The sequence below is a fragment of the Dipteris shenzhenensis genome, chromosome 1, assembly GCF_047967505.1.
Source record: "Dipteris shenzhenensis isolate YYH24624 ecotype China chromosome 1, Dip_SZ_1.0, whole genome shotgun sequence".
NCBI classification, from domain to species: Eukaryota; Viridiplantae; Streptophyta; class Polypodiopsida; order Gleicheniales; family Dipteridaceae; genus Dipteris; species Dipteris shenzhenensis.
In genome coordinates this window covers 63,142,164-63,162,842 of record NC_141596.1, presented here as the reverse complement: position 1 = coordinate 63,162,842, position 20,679 = coordinate 63,142,164, and the positions used below count along the sequence as shown (strand labels likewise).

General features: G+C 40.9%; 1 protein-coding gene across 1 annotated transcript; it reads right to left on the bottom strand.

Annotated features, from left to right (window-relative positions):
• Nucleotides 1-7,635: 7,635 nt before the first annotated feature.
• Nucleotides 7,636-10,503, bottom strand: LOC147906182 (protein NRT1/ PTR FAMILY 8.5-like). Its single transcript, XM_087384547.1, has 4 exons — nucleotides 10,182-10,503; nucleotides 9,829-10,046; nucleotides 8,894-9,456; nucleotides 7,636-8,655 (listed from the first exon to the last, which is right to left on the bottom strand). The coding sequence occupies exons 1-4, from the start codon at nucleotides 10,351-10,353 to the stop codon at nucleotides 7,734-7,736; spliced, it is 1,875 nt and encodes a 624-aa protein (XP_087240673.1). The 5' UTR covers nucleotides 10,354-10,503; the 3' UTR covers nucleotides 7,636-7,733.
• Between the last annotated feature and the right edge of the window lie 10,176 nt (nucleotides 10,504-20,679).

The following is a 20,679-nucleotide window of genomic DNA, read 5'->3' as shown; positions in this document are numbered from 1 at the left end:
ATTTTAAGGGACTTATATAACCTTTTAGGACACCCTCCTAGTCCTACAGAGTTATACGGGTACTCTAAACACCCCCGAGGAGTCGGCACTACAGACTCCAAACCACTCAACCCCACACCAGCTGAGATTACCCCAGCGAAGTCAGCACAGCCTAGTCGGCTACATAGCTGAGGCCCTTCTCCCATGCCATATTATGCCCGTTTCCCCATGCCGTCTTATGCCCCTTCCCCCATGCCATCTTATGCCCCTTCCCCCATGCCGTCAGGAGGTCCTTCTGTCTCGTATAGCCGTTGGCATACTCCTGTGCAGTCAAGACACTCGGTTCTCTAGCTATGAGTGGTCCACGTAGTCCCGTGCAGTCTCCAGCTACGAGTGGCCAACATACTAGCTCGACACGACACAGTAGCAAGCGTAGTAGCAGGGAGAGCGATGGGGGATGCATGGCACAGTGCTTTGGGAGGGGTGGTGATGGGGACGATGATGATTCAGATGATTTGGACATGCCTCCGGGTGATGGTACGATCTTCTATGACATCACTCAGACATGAGGCATCTTGATAGATGCACGGGGGAAGGACATCATGGCCTTCATGCGCTCTGTAATTGCTAACAATTATAGAGATTGCTTTATCCACTACAAAGACCATCCACATTGCTTTCTTCCACTCACGCTTGTGAGCGGTGTGGGGTGGGCCCCTTGGTGGTTGACCTCCCTCGAGCCTGGCAAGCTCCGCTAGTGCCTGCCTCTTAAGCGATCTTTTCTTGCCAAGTATCATAACAATCTTTGACTTGGCCCATTTATCTGTGAACTGGCGATTGGGGGGGTTAGGATACCTAGAGTGAACAGCAGTGAGGGTCTCATCAGCCAACCTCTTTGCTCCCTCTTTGGCTGGTCTTTGAAGTGGATAAAGCAATCTCTGTAATTGTTAGCAATTACAGAGTGCATGAAGGCCATGATGTCCTTCCCCGTGCATCCATCAAGATGCCTCCTGTCTGAGTGATGTCATAGAATATCATACCATCACCCGGAGGCACGTCTAAATCATCTGAATCATCATCGTCCCCACTGCCACCCCTCCCAAAGCACTGTGCCATGCATCCCCTAGCACTCTCCCTGCTACTACGCCTGCTACTGTGTCGTGTCGAGCTAGTACGTTGGCCACTCGTAGCTGGAGATTGCACGGGACTATGTGGACCACTTGTAGCTGGAGAACCGAGTCTCGACTACACAAGAGTATGCCAACGGCTCTACGAGACAGAAGGACCTCCTGACAGCATGGGGGAAGGGACATAAGACAGCATGGTAGAAGGGGCATAAGACGGCATGGGAGATGGGCCTGCACTGTGTAGCCGGCTAGGCTGTGCTGACTCCACTGGGGTGATCTCAGCTCAGTGTGGGGTGGTTTGGAGTCTGTAGTGCCGACTCCTGGGGGGTGTTTAGAGTACCCGTCATATACCTGTATAACTCCGTAGGACTAGGAGGGTGCCCTAAAAGGTTATATAAGTCCCTAAAAATAGACTCCTGGAGATCAGGTGAGCCCGAAGCGCTTCGTGGCCACATGATGAACTGGAAAAAAGAAAAAAAGACGATTACTAATGAGCTGAGAAGAAAGGGGAAGGGAAGAGAGGATTACTATCGGAGCGCATCTATAGATGCGTCTGATTAGCGCGTCTATTTTTGCATATAGCAGTGCATCTATAGACGCGGCTGTCTGTGTCTGCAAACAGGCTAGATGCACCTGTAGATGTGGTTTTAGACGCACTCTGAGATGCGCCTATATACGCACTCCGACAGATGGACTTTTCTAAAAAGTAGAAAAAGACATGCGCTCGACACACAGACGTAACACTGATACCCAAATCATGCGTTTTTTGGATACAAGAAAGTACAAATCCAAAGAGAGCAAACTTCCAAAAAAGATCAACTGCAAAAAGACTTACCTTAGATAGAGGTATGGAAGGTTCTTCTCCTTTTTCAAAGTTGCTTCTCTTCCTTGTTCGCCCTCTTCTCCTTTAAGATTGGAAGTAAGTGTGGGTGCCTTCCTCTTAAGTGTAAGCTTGGAAGTAAGTGTGGGTGCCTTCCTCTTAAGCGTCGAAATTGTGGATCTTCTAATAACAAAGCAAGCAAGCCGCGCGAAGTATAAGTAATGTGAAGAAAAGCAAAGCGAGTGCGCTAAAAGCAGGTTTAAAATCCGCGTCTATAGACACATCTAATAGCATGTCTATATATGTGTCTAATTACACAGATCAAATGCGGTTTTAGATGTGCTTGTAGACGCGCACCATAGAACAGACAGACGTGGTTTTAGACACGCTTGTAGACGTGCACCACAGAACAGATAGACGCGGTTTTAGACGTGCCTTTAGACGCGCCACAGAGTTTAAAATTAAATATTTGAAGAAAATCAATTTTTTTTGGGTTGTTTGTTTATAGGATGTATTCATCTTCAATACGTAGCTCCAACGAGAATGAATCCCTCCGTATCCACCATCACGAAATGTGGTTGGAGCAATAAATCAAATGTATGTGTGATCGATGTCGAGGAAACATGTATCGTGCACGTAGGATTACACTCAATCACATCTCAAAGTATGGAGAATGGGATGTGACCGTAAACATGGTAAGGGTTTGTAAGTTAAGGTTGATTGAGATACCTATGGGTGTTCATATGTTTGAGTTATGATCCCGTTTTAATTTGATATAGGATGCAGTGCCACACCCGCATATGTTGCCCTATGCTCGCTGTGAGGAGTCGAAGCATCAGCGATATGAGGTGGGATCTTCAGGAGGGACCGTTACGAATGCATGGAGTGATGGTGATAGTAGCCCTCCGCCATTACCTCATGAAGCCGTGGAGGAGGAGGTGTTTGATGATATGGTGCGGGATTTATGTGTCTATCAAGGAAGGGATGATAGCATGGAGCAGGATGATCTTTTTACTATAGCATTGAGTCCACTATTTGAGGGGTGCACATTCTCTGTTCTACGTGCCTTCCTTGAATTACTAAACTTGCAAACCATCTATGGATGGAGCAATGCAAGTTTGAATGCATTACTCAAGTAAGCTTTAAAGTCTATTTTGCAAACATGGTGAATTATGCTAGTGGGTCAATTACTCGAATGCTTTTCCTCATTTATGGTCTTTACGTGCAGGCTATTGTGTAAAATGCTTCCAAGGGAGAATAAATTACTAACCTCAAGAGATATGGCAAGGCAACATGTGACCTCTCTTGGAGGATTAGATTACAAGCGCATCCATGCATGTGTCAACGATTGCGTTTTGTTTCGTGGACTACATAAGGATGCAAGAGAGTGTCCTAGGAACTTGTGGAGAGGCAAGATATAGAGCAGATCTCAAAACATTGGATGTGCCTTGTAAGGTTCTGCGACATTTTCCCATAATCCCTTGCATCCAACATATGTTCAAGTGCAAATCTATTGTAGAGCTCATGTCATGGCATTCCTCCCATCGATCAACCGATTGTGTGAAGCTTGGCCACAAGAGAGACCAAATGGGCATGATTTTTTTACCTCGTGCACCGTGGATGTTATCAAAGCTAGAGATGGCGACGGTGAAGCGTGCTATTACTACAATTCGTACTCCCACTGGATGCATGAGGTGTTTGAAGGAAGCCTTTACAAAGAGCAAGAAAAGAGGTGTAGAGAAATTATATGGCTTGAAATCTCATGATTGGCACAAGATGCTCCAACTAAGTATTTTATGTGCATAATATCTTTTTCCTTTCAAATTTGTGAGTGAATAATTACAAGCAACTAATCAACCACCTCCTCGTGGGTTCAGTTCATACTACCTACTAGCATTTCACGTAGTGCATCGAAGGACATGAAAGATTGTATTTACAAGATGGGTGAGCTTGTGAGGTACTTTACATGATACAAAATATGATGCGTATCAATGCTCCATGCAAGTTTGAATGCATATTGCTAATATGTTGTACTTTTTCATTTCTAGATATGTGAGCTCAAAGGAAATAGATCCCACCACGCTTGAGAATGCTCGAGTTATGTCAGTAGAGGTGGTTTGTTTAGTGGAGGAGACATTTCCACGTTCTATTCTCACAAGCCAACTACATCTTATAGTGCATTTGGTGGATGAGATTGCTATATGGGGTACTATACATGCACGATGGTTGTTCTTCCTCGAGCGCTTCATGAAGACCTTGAAGGGCTTCGTGAGACAAAATGCAAGACCCGAAGGTAGCATGGCCGAGGGTTGGTTGGTACAAGAGTCACTTGTATATATTTTTGAGTTTCTTGTTGATGTGGATAGCTCTCTCCCACGACTATGGAGAGATGATGAAGACCTAAGGATGACCTCTATTGTGCCTCAAGGGAAAGGACGCAACAAAGTAATAGACACGGAGTTGCATAATAGTATCAACCTCTATTGCGTGCTTAATAGTGATGTGATGAAAAGATGGGTGACAAGATACGAGGATGCAAAGGCAAGAAGACAAGAAGAAAGGGCCCTCTTTCCTACACACCACGAATCTCGTGTGCCATACCCTCAGTATCTAAGAGCACTTCCAAACGATATTCATGTGGATTGGCTACTTGATGAAATGGAGAAAGCAGAGAAAGACGAGGGGATGCATTTCACAATGGAAGAATGGGAGTATGCTAGGGGATGCATGAGCAAGGTCGGTATATAGAATGTTATGCATAAGTTAGGAGCTTTCAATAATTTAGATTTCTTATTTAATTGATTTTTTCTTGGTGTAGTGCACTATGTTCAATGCTATATGGTGTGAGGGCAAGCATTTTCGAACACAACGGATTGATGATAAGAGAAACACACAAGATTGCGGCATCATTGCTAGCTTTGAGGGAGCCAATGGAGCCATGGATGATTATTGTGGCATAATCCAAGATATTATTAAGCTTGACTTTCGACGCTTCTTTGTGTATGTTTTGGATGTAAAGTGGTTTAAGGACGTGGTGGAAAGAGGCCCTAATGCAACAATCAAACGCCATGCAAGTGTCTTTGTAACTATTGACTCCACAAAGTTTTGGCAAAGTAGGAAGGACACACTAGTACTACCGCAACAATGTGAACAGGTACTGTGCACACATATAAAAATACTCGCTTTTAAATATTTGATGCAAGAAAAATAACATGATTGTATTTGTGTTTGAATTAGGTTGTCTATCAAAAAATGGTGGATAATAATAGATGGTGGCATGTCATACCTATTATGCCACGTTCCAAAGTGATGTATAGTACATTTACTAATATGGAGTGTATGGAGGATGATCATGGCCATGGACGTGATGATGACCGTGATACGAGAGAGGAGGATGATCATGAGATAGGAGATACAGATATTGAGGCCATTACCCATGAGGACGAGCCTACCATTGGTGATGCTGATTTCGATGAGCACATGAGTAGCACAAGTAGTAGTGGGTTGAATGTATTTGTAGATCTAAACACTTGTTTGGATTTTGAAGTAGATAGTTTGGCAAGGGTTGATCTCATTGAGGATGAGATTGAACCGTAGCCCATCATTGATATTGGCAAAACTATTTTACATATTGTCTCATTCTCCTCACCTCACTTAATTCTTGTATATGTGGGCTTGCAAAAAAGCATTGATGTTTTTGTTAAAATTATGTGCTTTGGTAATTATGGGCAATGTTTGGAAAGCAATGATGTACACCAAAATCTCACTTTCTGTATTCTCTGGTTTGTGTCTAAATACGTGTCTAATTCCCAGTGTAAACGTGCAAATAAACGTGCTAATACACATGCAAATAGATGCGCTGATAAACGCAATGTTAGACGAGCCAATATTGTCTCAGTTTAGATGCACAAATAGACGTGTTAATACATGCGCAAATAGACATGCTGATAAACGCAATGTTAGACGGGCTTGTATTTTCTCAGTTTAAACGCGCAAATAGACGTGTTAATACACGCGCAAATAGACGAGTTGTTAGACGCACTATTAGACGCGCTCGTAATTCCTCTACTCAAGCAACGCCTATAGACGCGCTCGCTATTTTGCACATCTACCAAGCGCGTCTGTAGTTGCTTTGTGTTGTTGTGAAGAAGACGAGGAAGGAGGTGGAGAAGGGAGCGCAGAAGGGAGCATGGAAGGGAGCGAGGATGTAGAGAACATAGATTAGTCATAGAAGTAGTGCTAGCTACTCTTTTTTGTACTTAAAGCCACTAGCTTGGCTTCGTGCCTCTTGTATATACACTCCTCTTATTTTTTGTACTTGAAGCCACATGACGTGGCTTAGCTTCGTGCTATATATACATATAAGCATTTTTTGAGCTTTCAATTTTATTGCATTTTAGAGTTGTAATATTTTATTTGGAATTGTAATTAAAATGCGGTTGGCTATAAGAATTGAATTACACAATGTGGAAATGGGATTCCTGTAACTATATAGCACACACAACATACACAGCATTCTGTAAATTTAAAAAAAAATATTATGTAGCACGTCTATCAGTGCGTCTATAAACACGTCTGTCTATTCGGGGAGCATCTATTTGCACGTCTATAAGACCATTTATAAATGCGTCTATACATGCGTTTAACGATGCGTTTGTCTATTTTTTTAATTTTTTAACAGAGCGTCTATTTAGGCATCTAGATGCACGTCTATACGCGTGTCTGTCTGCTATATAGACGCGCTATTAGATGCGAGTCTTTAGACGTGCAAATAGATGCACTCGTAAGTTTTTTTTTTAGTTCAGTAAACGCATCTGTGTGCGCGTCTATGGGTGCTTTGTCTTGTTGTGAAAAGAAAACTTTGTAGCCTTGCAGAATTGAAAGCGGGAAGTGGAGGGCACAAGCATCGAGTTCAAGAAGCACACTAAGAACTTTTAAGGCAGTTTAAAAGTTGATGAAACTTTTAAAGATTAAGGCAGTTTGATCCTTTAATCTTTTAAGGCAGTGTCATCAACTTTTAAAGATTAAAGGATCTAACATGTGCTTCTTTCAAATCCTGCAGAAGTATGGAATTTAAGAGCTTTACTCAATGAACAAGTAGATGACTTTATTGCACAAGAAGAATAGTTTTCGCATGGATTTACAATATTGTTTTTCATCTGGCAAGGTGTCTTTTAACACCATTACCATTTTTTCTTGAGATTTTATCAATGCTTTTGATGTAGCTCTACTTTGGATGTAATGTTACGTTAAATTTCTTGATTTCAATTGTTTGAAGAGTCATTTTATTTTTTTGGGTTTTAATATATTTCTCAAAAAGTGTTTTTTTTTCATCCAATTTTTAATGTAAAAATGAATTTGGAGAGTGCACCAATCCAAAATTAACGAATACGGTGTTTTTTGTATTATTGAGTAGATTATTGAAAGGCATACATTATGAATACAACATTCAAACCAAAAAAAATTTATAATTTAGAAATTTTAAGAAAATGCTAATTAGTTACTTAAAAAAGTGATTTGTAAATTTTTGAGTTCTTGGGGGGGGAATATTTGAAAAATGAATAAAACAATTGTCCAAATGCTTCCACCCCAACGTTATGTATAAATTCGAAAATTTTAAACACATGATATTCTCGCGATTGGTCAGTACAACCACTTGTCCAAGTTGGAAACTTTCTATAATATTCCACCTGTTTTTATAATGCTACTAGTACCCTAGAGGGGGCGAGAGCGTAAAGGGGATGGGTCTATATGGGTCTTGACATTTGTGAGTGTGGGGGGTTGATTCTGGGGTGTGTGAGTGACTGTCAATCTTGGGTGAGGGGTGGGGGTGTACTGAAAGTGGAGGTGGAAGCAAGGGGAGCAAAGCTAGGGGTAGGGGTAGGCTTGGGGTTAGGGTTACAATTAGGGCTAAGGTTAGGATCTGGGTTAGGGCTAGGTGTAGGTTGGGCGTGAGTGTAACGATAGGAAGTGATGAAGAAGAAGAGAACGTCAAGGAAAGCAAGGGAAGATAAAAGGAAGTAGTAACAGTCCAAGCGACTTTCCTTGGGGTTAGCAGAAAGCCACTTGACTATATGCTGCACCAGCGCTTGTATGAGGTCAGCTGTATAGCTCCCAAAGGCCGATGCCAACCAGAACAATGCCCCCGACATGCTCCTCATACCCCCCGGTAGTTGCTCGTAGAACATCTCGAATTGCCCTATCGCTGCAAATGTCTCCGCCACCCCCACCCCCACACATTGTGGTAGTAGCCACACTAGCCCCAGTTCCCTCCCTCCTCTCGTTGCCACCTTCCTCCTCTGCCCCTCCACCACCCCCGCCACTCCAAACGTCGCCCCTAGCACTATTATCCCCACCATTATCCTCGTCTCAAAGCCTATCCCCCTTGGGTTCTTCGTTAGCTTCCTCGCTGCCGGCACTAGTAGCATGTCATATATGGGTATCGCTATCAGGAAGCTCGCCATTGTTATTACCACAAGTGCGCCAGGAGGGACATCGATCTTGTGGATTTTCATGTTTATGAAGTACGCTTGACCCACGGTTAAGTTTCCGATCTGGTTCAGCACTGCATTGAAGAGAATGAAACACGCCCAAATAGGAAGCAGATTCAGCACAGATTTGCATTCTTCCACTTGATGGACTGTACATAGCCGCCAGGGACCGCGACCTTCTGTGCTGTCTTCTTCTTCCGCATCACCGGGTAACACTATGGCAGCCTTGTCCAGGCATCTGCGGAAGTCATGAAAGAGAAAGGATTCAAGTTCTGAAACGTTGCTGCAAGGCGATTTTATTCGTTCAAAGTACACAGGTTGCCGTTTCCACCTTATAACATTATTCAGATCAAGACGCCAATATGCCCTCCATCGTTTAACTAGATTTACAGCTAATTCTTAGATATCATGATTCGTAACTGAGCCTAATTAATTACTTGCCGAAAGACTGACTCACGTACATTGACAATAACTACCTGAGATGAGCGGTGTGCCCTAGCCTTGCTTCCCGGCCTTTCTTAGGAATTTCGTAAAGCTTGCTCGGATCGGAAGGCAACTGCCAATTTTTCTTCCGATAGGCCGCGACGAGAACTTGGGCTACGCTGGTATAGGAGTTTCCGTCAATGGGAACGTACCTGTAGTGACCTGTGCCAGTGAGGAATAGAAGAATGGAAACAACCATGGCGATGGCCAGAACCAGGAAGCCCAGTCCCCAACTTATGCCAGATTGAATGTACACAATCAAGGTAAGTCCGACCAGTAGAGAGAAGCAACTAAAAAAGTAAAACCAATTGAAGAATTTCTGTCGTGTCTGAGCGCCTTTTGGTGTTGCGGCATCAAACTGATCTGCACCAAAGGTGTATGTGCAGGATCGTAGGCCACCTGATCCTATGGCAATAAAGCAGAAGGCTATTGTAAGAAAGGCAAACTGGGCGGAGCTTGCTTGTGGACATTTGTCTATTCCTGCTGCTGAAGTTGGGGTGCATTGAGGAGCGTGGAGATTCTTGGAGTAAGCCGCGGTGGAAAGAAGGACGAGACCCTGCATCAATCGAGTCAATCGAAGTTTAGGTCTACTACGTTGAACAACCATTAAATAGAAATGTATATATTCTGAGATCACGAACGGCTCCATTCTCCGGGAAATCCTGGCGACTCAATTAGAGCGGAATGTTCCGACACAAGTTACAATATATATAATTTGGATAGTCGAATCTCCATGATCTTACAACTAGAAGAAAGTTTAAAGCACCAGATCGTCACGGATTTTACAATTCATCCAAGCATGTAGTTGGATTCATCCATGCATGTAGTTGGAAAGCGTAGTACTATTTTAGCAGCAGATCAGGAAGTTATAAGTATTAACATCTATCTGAGGAATTTCAAGGAATTAGAGACGGGGATAGATGATCACCACCAAAGAGAAGAATGAAGAACCAAGAATTGTGCGATAGCGTCCAAGGTAGGAGTCCGCTAGGTACGCGCCCACCAGAGGCGTGAAGCTGCAGGTGCCTGAGATTGCGTTGACGATGTAACTTGCCCTCACGTAGTTCAAGTTGTACTTCGAATACAAGAATGGAACCATATTCCACAGAACGCTCATGGATCCCATTCTCTCGCAAATTTCGTTACCTGCAATCTCTCGTGATCAACAACAGGATTTGCAAGAACTATAAAAGGGTGAAACCGAGGATTTCCAGAGATTACAGAGATTACTTCGGGGAGCAACGAAGTTGGATTGTTGCAGATAGAAGTTTGGACGCGTACCAATAAGGAAGGGCATCGATTTCCATCCACCTCTTGAATACGTAGAGCCGAATTCAGCTCCCATAGTCTTCCCGTTACTCCACGGCGACGTCGTGCCAACTGAGGGATACAGCGCAACGGAAGCATCGCCTTGCCTTAGTTCTGAGCCTGCAGGCTCAGATAACTGCACCATTTTGTAAAAAGGGTGATGGTGAACTAGTCCATTCCGTCGGCCTCTAAATACTTAGCTTCCACCCTTGCTGCAAAGAGAGAGCATTATTTTAATTTACAACTTCACCTTCTGTAGCTTTCGGAACTTCGGTGACCATTCTAAATACGAAACTCTACACGCACTGGAGCCTATGGTTATAAACCTTCGTGTAAGTGGCATATCATACTATGTAACTACAAACAAACGAGTGATTGCAATAAATTATGCACTATTTCGTGTACTGGAGCTTAGACTAAAGAGCTAGGTGTCATGTCGTCTAAGACAATGTCAGCTTCTGCAGCGCTGCCTCTCTCTGTCCCTCCACCTCCCCATCTTTGCGCCCCCCTGCCTGCCCCCTTTATGCAGCCTCCCTCTCTGTGACCCTCTCCATCACCATCTCTTGCTCTCTCGTCATCGCCATATCTCTCTCTTCTCTTCCTTTGCATTTCCCTCTCTCTCCTCCCTCTTTGTAGAACTTGCCCTTCCCCCCCTCTTGCCATCTCCTGCCCTTGCCATCTCTCCCTCTGTCTACCCTTCCCCTTCGAGCCCCTCCTCTAGTGGCCATCTCTCCCGCAAATTAAAGTTCCAGGATGTGTATGTAATTTAGCTTACGCAGCAGCTGCCGTTCTGATGGGACATGGTCAATGAGAAGCCTACTTAACTAACTATTACAATATTGTCAAGCCGAAACAATCTGGATCTACAACTTATAGCTGGTGTCTCATGTGCTCATGTGTTTGTTTACATCAGGAATTTTACGAGCCAAAACAAAAAACAGAAAAGCGGCTCTCAAGAACCAATATTTGAATCTTAATTCTCATCTTTTCGAGGCACTACTAATCCTGCAGCAGGTGGGCGACGATGAAAAAGCAATATGTAGTGCTGGCGGGAGGTCAACCAAACATCTTGCTCGTCAAATAGGAGGGCTATGAGAGAAAAAAATCCATTAATTTGTTAAAAGAAAGTGAGAGGGGTGAAAGGGAATCACTCATAATCTAAGGCACACCAAAGATTAATCGATCTTTCTAGATGGAGAATGAAAGCTTGTTAAAAAAGGTTGAGCAGTTCATGGCGATGTCGCCTCCTCCATCTGGATCTCTTGTCCCCATCTCCCTAGTGTCCAGTGTCTCCCTGCTCCTACCCCTCCAAGCACCTTTGCCCGTTGGCCAACTCACTCCTGCAATCAGCATCGAGCTCTGCATTCACATTTGGCCTATCACCCGCATTTCTCTCTTCTCCACTGCTGCCCACTATTCTTCAGAAGGCGTGCCTACTTCCTCACACTCCAGAAGGCTTTGGTGATCAGACGGCGAAGCTGGACAAGTTGAGGGATGTCAAGTATGGTGAGTAATGTCGAGGTGATGTTCGGCACCTTCATGGTGAGGGAGGGGTGGGCATTGGGGGCTATGGGGAGGCAAGTGCAGGCAGGAGGAGAGGTGGTTGGGGGCTATAGGAAGGGAAGTAGCCGGCCAGAGTGGAGGGAGTGAGTAAGGGAGTTGACGGGAATGGTGCCGATTGTGTTTGTTCTTGCCACAACAAGATAAAACGGCCGTATTGCTATGTTATGTACACCTCCAAATCTACAGGAAAGGCGAAGGAGGTCTATGGAATTGAGAGCGACCTTTTGCATTGTCTAGGATGGAGGAGTACTCGTTCGAGGCAGAGACGAAGGGGACAGAGGAAACATATTGTTTTGGAGTGGTTGGGGGCGGTGAGGGAGTGGTTGGGTGCAGGGCAGTCCGGGAGGCGGATCAGTGGCAAAGTGAAGGGTGGCGAGGCTAAGAGGAGGGGAGGGGAGAGGAGGTTTAATTAACTTAGGGGGTTTTAATTAAATGTAGATTAATTTACATTAGGGGGTTTAGCTTAGGTTAATGTTTTAATTAAATCACCAATCATTTTTTTCGGTGAAAGATCTAAATTTTCTTACTTTTGTTAACGGAATTTGAATTTGAAATCTCAAAATGAATGAAACACAAAATTACAAACCTAGTGCAATAAATCCCGTGCAAATCTGATGTTTAGGTTAGGAGATATAGAATTTAGGAATTTAGGAGAGCCATTAGGTGCATAATATGTGTTATGTAGAAATGACAGCCTAAAAGTTTGTTTCTTACATTATTAAATGACACATTCCATTTTTGGCCAATCGGAAAAATGCCATATTTTTTTGCCATGTTCAATGCATGAAATGGCACTAGACTTTATTAAAATGACACCACATTCTAGAGTAAATGTAAAAGAAATGGCATCACATATGTTTGAGATGCCCAGAAGTGACATAAAGGTTCTGGTTCCCATCCTTTATGTTCAAAATGCCCAAAAACTAGTCATGTATAAGTTGCCATTTCTTATACTATACATCTAAAAAGGTGAAAGCATGGTTGTCATTTCTTATATTGGATTTGGCATAAAAGAATAGGTATAAAAAGGGGAAAAAAGTGACATTCAAGCCCAGGGGTTATATGTACGTATACAACATATTATTACTTTCCATATACACATCTCCTTAAACAACCTGCAATTAGATTCTTTTTTCTTTTAGAAGTGAGATCTTTGTTTGAATATACATGATAGTCTTATTTTCTCTACATAACCCCATAAGAGCTTTATGCATTTTACCCAACGGAAGAGCTATTTCTTAGTTCCCACTGACACCTAAAGCTTATGGCGTTCGACTATATCCAAACTACCTTGCTTCCCATCTCCTACAAAGCAAACCAAATTGTACATGTTCTTGAAGGGAGTCTCCGATGGATATAACATACCATCCACCTAAAGGTTGAGGCGCTTGTTCCATTGTCTAAAAAATGCTCATGTGTCCTCCATGTGTCCTAAATTTAGAATTATGGGAGAAGTATGTGTGGGCTCCCAAACATATTTTAGGGATGTTTAATTGTGTGCTCAACCAGGATGGTGTAGCTTCCATGTGTTTTCCACCATACGGTGCCCATTAGACCACTAACCAACTTCCTTAATCCCCTTAATCCTAAATTTATGAGACTCTTTTTGAGTCCACATCTCCCTTAATGAGCTTTTTTTGGGCATTTCCTTGCTGTCCAAAAAGTTAGCTAGTGAAAGAAGGCTATACCATTTCTATAAGAAGAGCTATCCGAAAGGAACTATCATGTTCATTTAAAAAAAGGATGGAATCATGTTGATTTGTTGGAGTATATATCTCTATGATGAGTATAAGATTTTAGAATAAGTGAGAGGAAAGGACGTCCATTTCTCACAAGTGAGAAAAGACATCAAGCTTCTTTTGTAAAGAGCTGAAAACATTTGGAATATGTAGACCAAGACATTTGAGAGAATTCATTCAAAGCTAAAATGGATCAATCTGCAATTGTCACAAAGCACGGGAGGTTCCAATCTCTCAGGCCGAAAAATCTAAAAATCTCCAACCTTGAGCTTGCCTCGATCAGGATAACATATTTTTTATGAGAGCATCAAGCTAATGACGTGCGAACGAGGTGCAGTAGTCGACAGATCAAGGATTTTGGAGCATCGGCAAAAGTAAAGCAAAAGTATGCTCCATCATTCCTGCGAGGCCGTATATCATCGCTGATTCGTTGTACTAGAGGTCCTGCCCCTGCTGCAACCTTTGACCTTTCGGCTTGTTCCTATCAATCCTGATATTGAAGGATTCCGTAATCTGTCACTCTTACAACAGATGAATCATGATATTGATTCATTGGCTGTCTCCAACACGAATATATAGATAAAGCATGACTCATGATTGAGAGAACAGTACTAATACAGATGAGCACATCGAATTTGTGATCGCAATTGGATTGTGTACAGCATTGACTCATAAACTTATTTAAGAAAGGCAATCCCGCACGCGAAATCGCGCACACGAATATATCAAAGAACAATAGATAAATCATGACTCATGTTTGAGAGAACACTACTCATAACTAGGCGAAATTTATAATAAGTCGATTTAAATTAACAATGTTTTAAATTGAAATGGAAAAAGTAAGTTGAGAATATCAAAATTGTATGCTTTTTGCTTTTTTGCCTTTAAATAGCATAGATATGCTTTTACCCACGAGTTTTTACACTATGTGAATAAAACCTTCATGATTGACATTAATTAAAATCAATCTAGGGGCTCATACTCATTACAGGTGGTAGAACGAAAAAATATGATTTCTCTAAGTTTTTAAAGTCAAGAAAGGGAAATACCTGACTATAAAGTAAGCAGGTAATAGTAGGTCCAAGCAAACGTGTGTGTTTAAGCGTTCCCTTCTTGCGAGTACCTCAACATAGAAATAGACTAGGGGGGTCACTCATAATATGTAACCCTATCACGTGAGTTCAACAGAAGGATTTTTTTAATTTCTAAAATTTACAGAAATAAATATACATAAGGGACTATTTATAAAAGTTTTGAAAAAAATTTACAGATTTGTATAGAAAAGGGGTACATTTTATTAATGAGAAACTTACAGATAAGGGATTTTAGAAATAGGCCTTGAACGCACGTGATATAGAGGGTTTATACATAGTGACCCCCCCGAGGAAATAGATAAGAATTTAGAATATCCAAAACAAAAAGTCAACAAACAAGATGAAATTCAAAACATATATATGCATACATATAATATACTTTATATAAGAGAGGCAGCATGCTTCCTTCCCAAAAAAGTTATAATCCGAGGGGGCTCTTCCCCGTGCACCAAGATTGGAATCGCCGAGAATGTTATTGCCGAGATTGAGTATCGCGAATATGTAAGAGATTGGATATTACCTAAATCTCGATGGGCGTGTTTGTATTCCAAGTTGAGTATTCAAATTCATGTACGCACCAAGTATGTATGTCTGCTTCACTTTTTAAAAAGATGCAAAAAACACGTATGAAGTGGAAATAATATTAAAATACGGCATTATTGAATAACAAATCATTAGTCTAGCTTTTATGAAAATTATATATATAAATTGCTACATGTAGTGTTGGAATGTAAACAACATTTCTGAGTATACGTTTATAAATTACCACATGTAATGTTACAATATAAACGACATTTCTAACAAAAGTAAAAAAGCCTTGGCTCAAAATCTATTGCATTAATTCATTGCTCAGTTACATTAATATAAATTATTTTAACATGCGAGGAGAATCAAAGTTTCCTTCGCCATATTATAAGTGTAGCACTTCAAGATAGGACGATGGGATCCACTTTGATTTTTCTTTGTGCATCTTTATATTAGCTTGACATTTCATCTTCTTTTTTGTATGTAAATATTATTCTCATTGAGAGACTTTTGAATAATCTTCCAAGATTTTTTTTTGATTTGTTGATTCATGGGTACTTGTTGACGATGCCATTGTTATGAAAGTAATTATCAAGAAGTCAAAGCTTACTGTATCGAGCTATATGCCTACGATGCCTTTCTTAATACTGAAAAATCTGCTAGATCTCGATCAATTACAGACTTGAAATCACACAAGTCACTACATCATTACGTTACCCAACAAAAACATCCAAAAATTCTATGCATGAGTGTATTAAAGAATTGTAATATGCATGAGTACATAGATGTCCTAGATCATCCGTAAGCTAATTCTTATGCAAAAAATATGATGTCAAGGCATCACACAAATCTCTAATCAATCCACATCGATGGATTTGCCATTTGCCAAGAACGTCTCAAGCATGAACTTGGGAACTCTCTCGCATACACTAGCATCTCACAAGTAATGCCTAATAACATCATCACCAACAAGTTCAACAAACTGTTCTGACTTTGTATAATGACTTTTCCACAATTGTAGTAGAACGATCAATTTTGTCCATCTTTTGTGAGTCTAGATGCTCTTCACAGAGCACAAAAATGGAAGCCATCAACTTGCCTCTCATGATTAGTGATCCATTAGTGAGGGAGCTGAGGCCTTCTGATGTATTTATCACATATTTGATAAAGTCCCAAACCTCTAGCCATAAAGATTAAACCTCATTAATATAGTAAGGGACACCAAATACCTCATTAATAAAGGCCCAAACCTATAACCCTAAACATTAAACCTTAAACATAGTAAAGGGACACCAAATATCTCATTTAACACCAGTGACTTATGGTCAGTAGGACCATCCGAGACAAGAAATCACCATTTGGGAAAATTAACTCCAAGAATAGAGAGCCTCATCAAATTTTAGCCAGATCTGCAACAACGGCATGATCCTCCTCTAAGTAGACAAGCCTTCATACAATGAGTGTGGAAGACATGGTTGCAGCACCACAAGATGTGAACCTGGTCACTAGTTTTTAATGGGCATATACACTCTTCCCTGCTCCACATTTATTAGGGCCTGATCATACACCTGAAATGGTAGCATGGTTATGAAGTTCTTCCTCTCTGCCACCACTTGATCTCAAAAATGATGCATCAATATATGTCCAAGATTATGATAATCAAGATCATTCCACAAGTTATAGATGATGTGATCACAATAACAGCCTAGAGGATCCACATAGCCACTAATTCAATGAGCTTCATCTCAGGTTCTAGTACTGCAATTCAGTGCACAATCCTGACGAAAATCGCTATTATAGATCTACTATCTAGCTTTACATCAATAGTCCACAGTTTCAACTTTGGCCATTTAGAATGATATCAAATGCAAAAATATTAGCAAAATGCGCTAAATTTTCTCTTCACTGGCCATGAGAGAGAAGAAGTGTAAAACCTATGGTGGTAAAGCATGAGGAGGCAACAGGAAACCACTGAAGGCAGCAAATTGGCTTTGCAATAAATCTTCTGCTAGCTAAGAAAATCATGCAATCTTATTACACACACTAAGGCTTTCGAGAGTTGATCCATCATTATGAAGAGGTCTGCATACCTAGTTTTATTTGGTTTTGACATAGCACACTACGCAACTGTCAATATGCCTTTTGGATGAAAGGTCATGTTGGGTGGCGAGAATCTGACATGCCCATGAGATTGTTTCTAATTTTCTTTTGACGGTAGAAATTTTGAATGCACTAAGAATACGTGTTTGTCACACTGATGCTGCTTGAAAGCTGGTTTAGGTAAATCCGTTTGGAGAATGCTTGGCTGTGGCTTGAGTTTTGTATGTTACTAAAACGAGATGACTAATTTACAAATGATCACTTGTACACTATTGCTCGACTTGTTACAATGACAATGAATGCAAACAATAGGGGCCAATCTCAACAATCAGTCATGTGGTCTCACTGATAGGAATTTCTTCCATTAGATTGTCAACAAATTCATGCAGCATCAATCCATCCATGGAAAATTTTCTTCAACTGAGAATGTAGATGGGAAGGAAGTGGAGAGTTTAGAAATATTCTCTACGAACCTGGAGACTCTTCTTATTGTTGCATCTCCTCGCACAAATTCTTGTTGTTCTTCTCTACTGATGCATCTTGGGATCAAAGTTGAAACGTTTATATAATAGAATCAAAGTTCAAAATGTTATATAGATTTATGATGTAAAGAGTGTATATGAGTTTTGGGTTTCAAAAGCCCTCGGGGGGGTCACTCATCATATGTAACCCTATCACGTGAGTTCAACAAAAGGATTTTTTTTATTCTTAAAATTTACAGAAATAAATATACATAAGGGACTATTTAAAATAGTTTTGGAAAAAATTTACAGATTTGTATAGAAAAGGGGTACATTTTATTAATGAAATTTTTTACAGATAAGGGACTTTAAATATAGGCCTTGAACACACGTGATATAGAGGGTTTATACATAGTGACCCCCCCGAGCAAAAGCCAGGACATGCTTTTACCTAAGAGTTTTTACGCTTTTTGGATAAATCCTTCATTAGGGGAATTTTGGACTCAAAAAGGGCCTCTTGGATTAGTCCCTTAAGATTTGTGATTAGTAAACCAACTAATGGGAGGGCTTGGGCATTAAAAGGATTCCATATTGGCCTCTCATTGGTGGAGAGACTTCCCTTGGTCCCCACTAGGCTCCCACTTGCCTCCTCTTTCCCCCCCCACTTCCTGGGGCAGTTACTCCCCCCCTTGACTTTTTCATGGTCCCACTACCCTCCTCCCTCACTTCGTGGGCCCCTAAAATCGTGAGTTTTTTCCCCTCCAAAAAATCAAAAATTTCCAAAAGTGTCCCCAATCCCCCAAACACCTCCCAAGAGGCCTCCCAAACTATCCCCATTGATTCCTGACCTTCCTCCTAGCCTCTTTCTCCTCTTAGCCTCCTCCTCCTCTCAACCCCTTCTCAGCCTCCTCCTCCTCCTCTCGACCTCCCCTCAACCTCCTCCTCTCAACCTCTTCTTCCCCTCCTCTCAACCTCCACTCATCCTCCCCCTCTCAATATCCTTAGCCTCCTCTCAACATCCGCACAACCTCTTCTTGCTCTTAGCCTTGTCCTCTCAATCTCTTTCTCCCATTCTTTCCATATTTATGAAGCGCTCCTCTTTCCCTAGACCAGATGTAAGACACATTTTGAAGGAGTACTTAATTTTGGGATTTCTCAAAAGGGGCTTGTATGGGAGTGAGGGTAAGAGGACTATGTTGTGGAGAGAGAGAGAGAGAGAGAGAGAGAGAGAGAGAGAGAGAGAGAGAGAGAGAGAGAGAGAGAGAGAGATGGATTCCCATACATTGTGTGTATGTGTGTGTGTGTGTGTGTGTGTGTGTGATTTCACTTAAAAAAATGTGTGTGTGTGTAAGAGAGAGAGAGAGAGAGAGAGAGAGAGAGAGAAAGAGAGAAAGAGAGAGAGAGAGAGGGAGAGGGAGAGATGGATTCCCATGCTATGTGTGTGTGTGTGTGTGTGTGTGTGTGTGTGTGTGTGTGTGTGTGTGAGAGAGAGAGAGAGAGAGAGAGAGAGAGAGAGAGAGAGAGAGAGAGAAGCAAATGGATTCCTATGGATCATGATGTAGTGGACACAATAAAGATTTCATTTGATTCCTAGGCATTGTTTGATTTGAAGTTATTTTGTAGATATTATGATTTCTATTACTAAGTTAATGATTTTAAAGAAATACTAATGATTTACTTATTGGAATTCTCAGGATGCATCCTCGGGGGGGGTCACTATGTATAAACCCTCTATATCACGTGCGTTCAAGGCCTATATTTAAAGTCCCTTATCTGTAAAAAATTTCATTAATAAAATGTACCCCTTTTCTATATAAATCTGTAAATTTTTTCCAAAACTATTTTAAATAGTCCCTTATGTATATTTATTTCTATAAATTTTAGAAAAAAAAAAATCCTTATGTTGAACTCACGTGATAGGGTTACATATGATGAGTGAGCCCCCCAAGGATGCATCAAAATTGACCATTTAGGGACATGCCAAGCACCGCTACTACAATATCTATGAGAAGTGAATTCATGACCACAATGGGGCATGCCTTACAATGATTATTATTTTCTTTTATAGATCAAAAAGTTAAAGATCAAGAAGTTATTGGAAAGGCACATGGATGTAATACTATCTTTCATTGAATGGAAGCATTCATGTACATTGGCTAAAAATGATTTGATTGAATATACCAAAAAAAAATTTATACCACATTGGATCTATATTTTGTTCTGTAAATTATCATATTAATTCTTTCATAATGTATTACTTTAGGTTAATTGTTGTATTTAGTTAGCTAGGACAACTTTGAATTACTACATGAATCAGTGATGAAGAACAATAGGTTGTGCATGGATGAGAGTAGCTAGGTTGTTTGTGGGATCTTGTCAATGAGGTGTAGATGTTAGTCTTGAAAACAAGTGATGGGGCATGGATTCCTTTAGAATGAATTCCTTTATTAGGTAGTAGGTTGTCTTTGGGATCTTGTGGATGAGGTATAGATGTACGCGTTGTGTTTGGGATTTTAAATCAACGGGTATATGGTCCTTAAAATGTACTACTTTTAAAGATTATGTAGGTTCAGTTAGATATGAGTCTTTATTTACTTAATAAATCCCAATGGTGCCAAAATACACCACCTCATGCATGGATGAGACAAATTAATATGTATTATGTTGTGTATATGAAATATGTATTTAGCTATTTGGGAGTTATATTTACTTCTTGGACATTACATCACATTTGAAAACAATCAGACATAATTGCATGTGATCACTTATATTTATTAATTACATAGAATGGGAGTTGGCAATTACTTAAACCCCCAAGTAATACATGCTTTGATGGAATACTCCAAGTAACATTCTGGGAAGGTTATACTCTTAGGTATAGAGCTAGATTGATTTTTTAATTTAATTAATAACTTTGACTCATGAATAATATAAGTTAGAGGGGATATTATAATTGAATATGTATTCAAAAACTTTGCTTTTATAAATT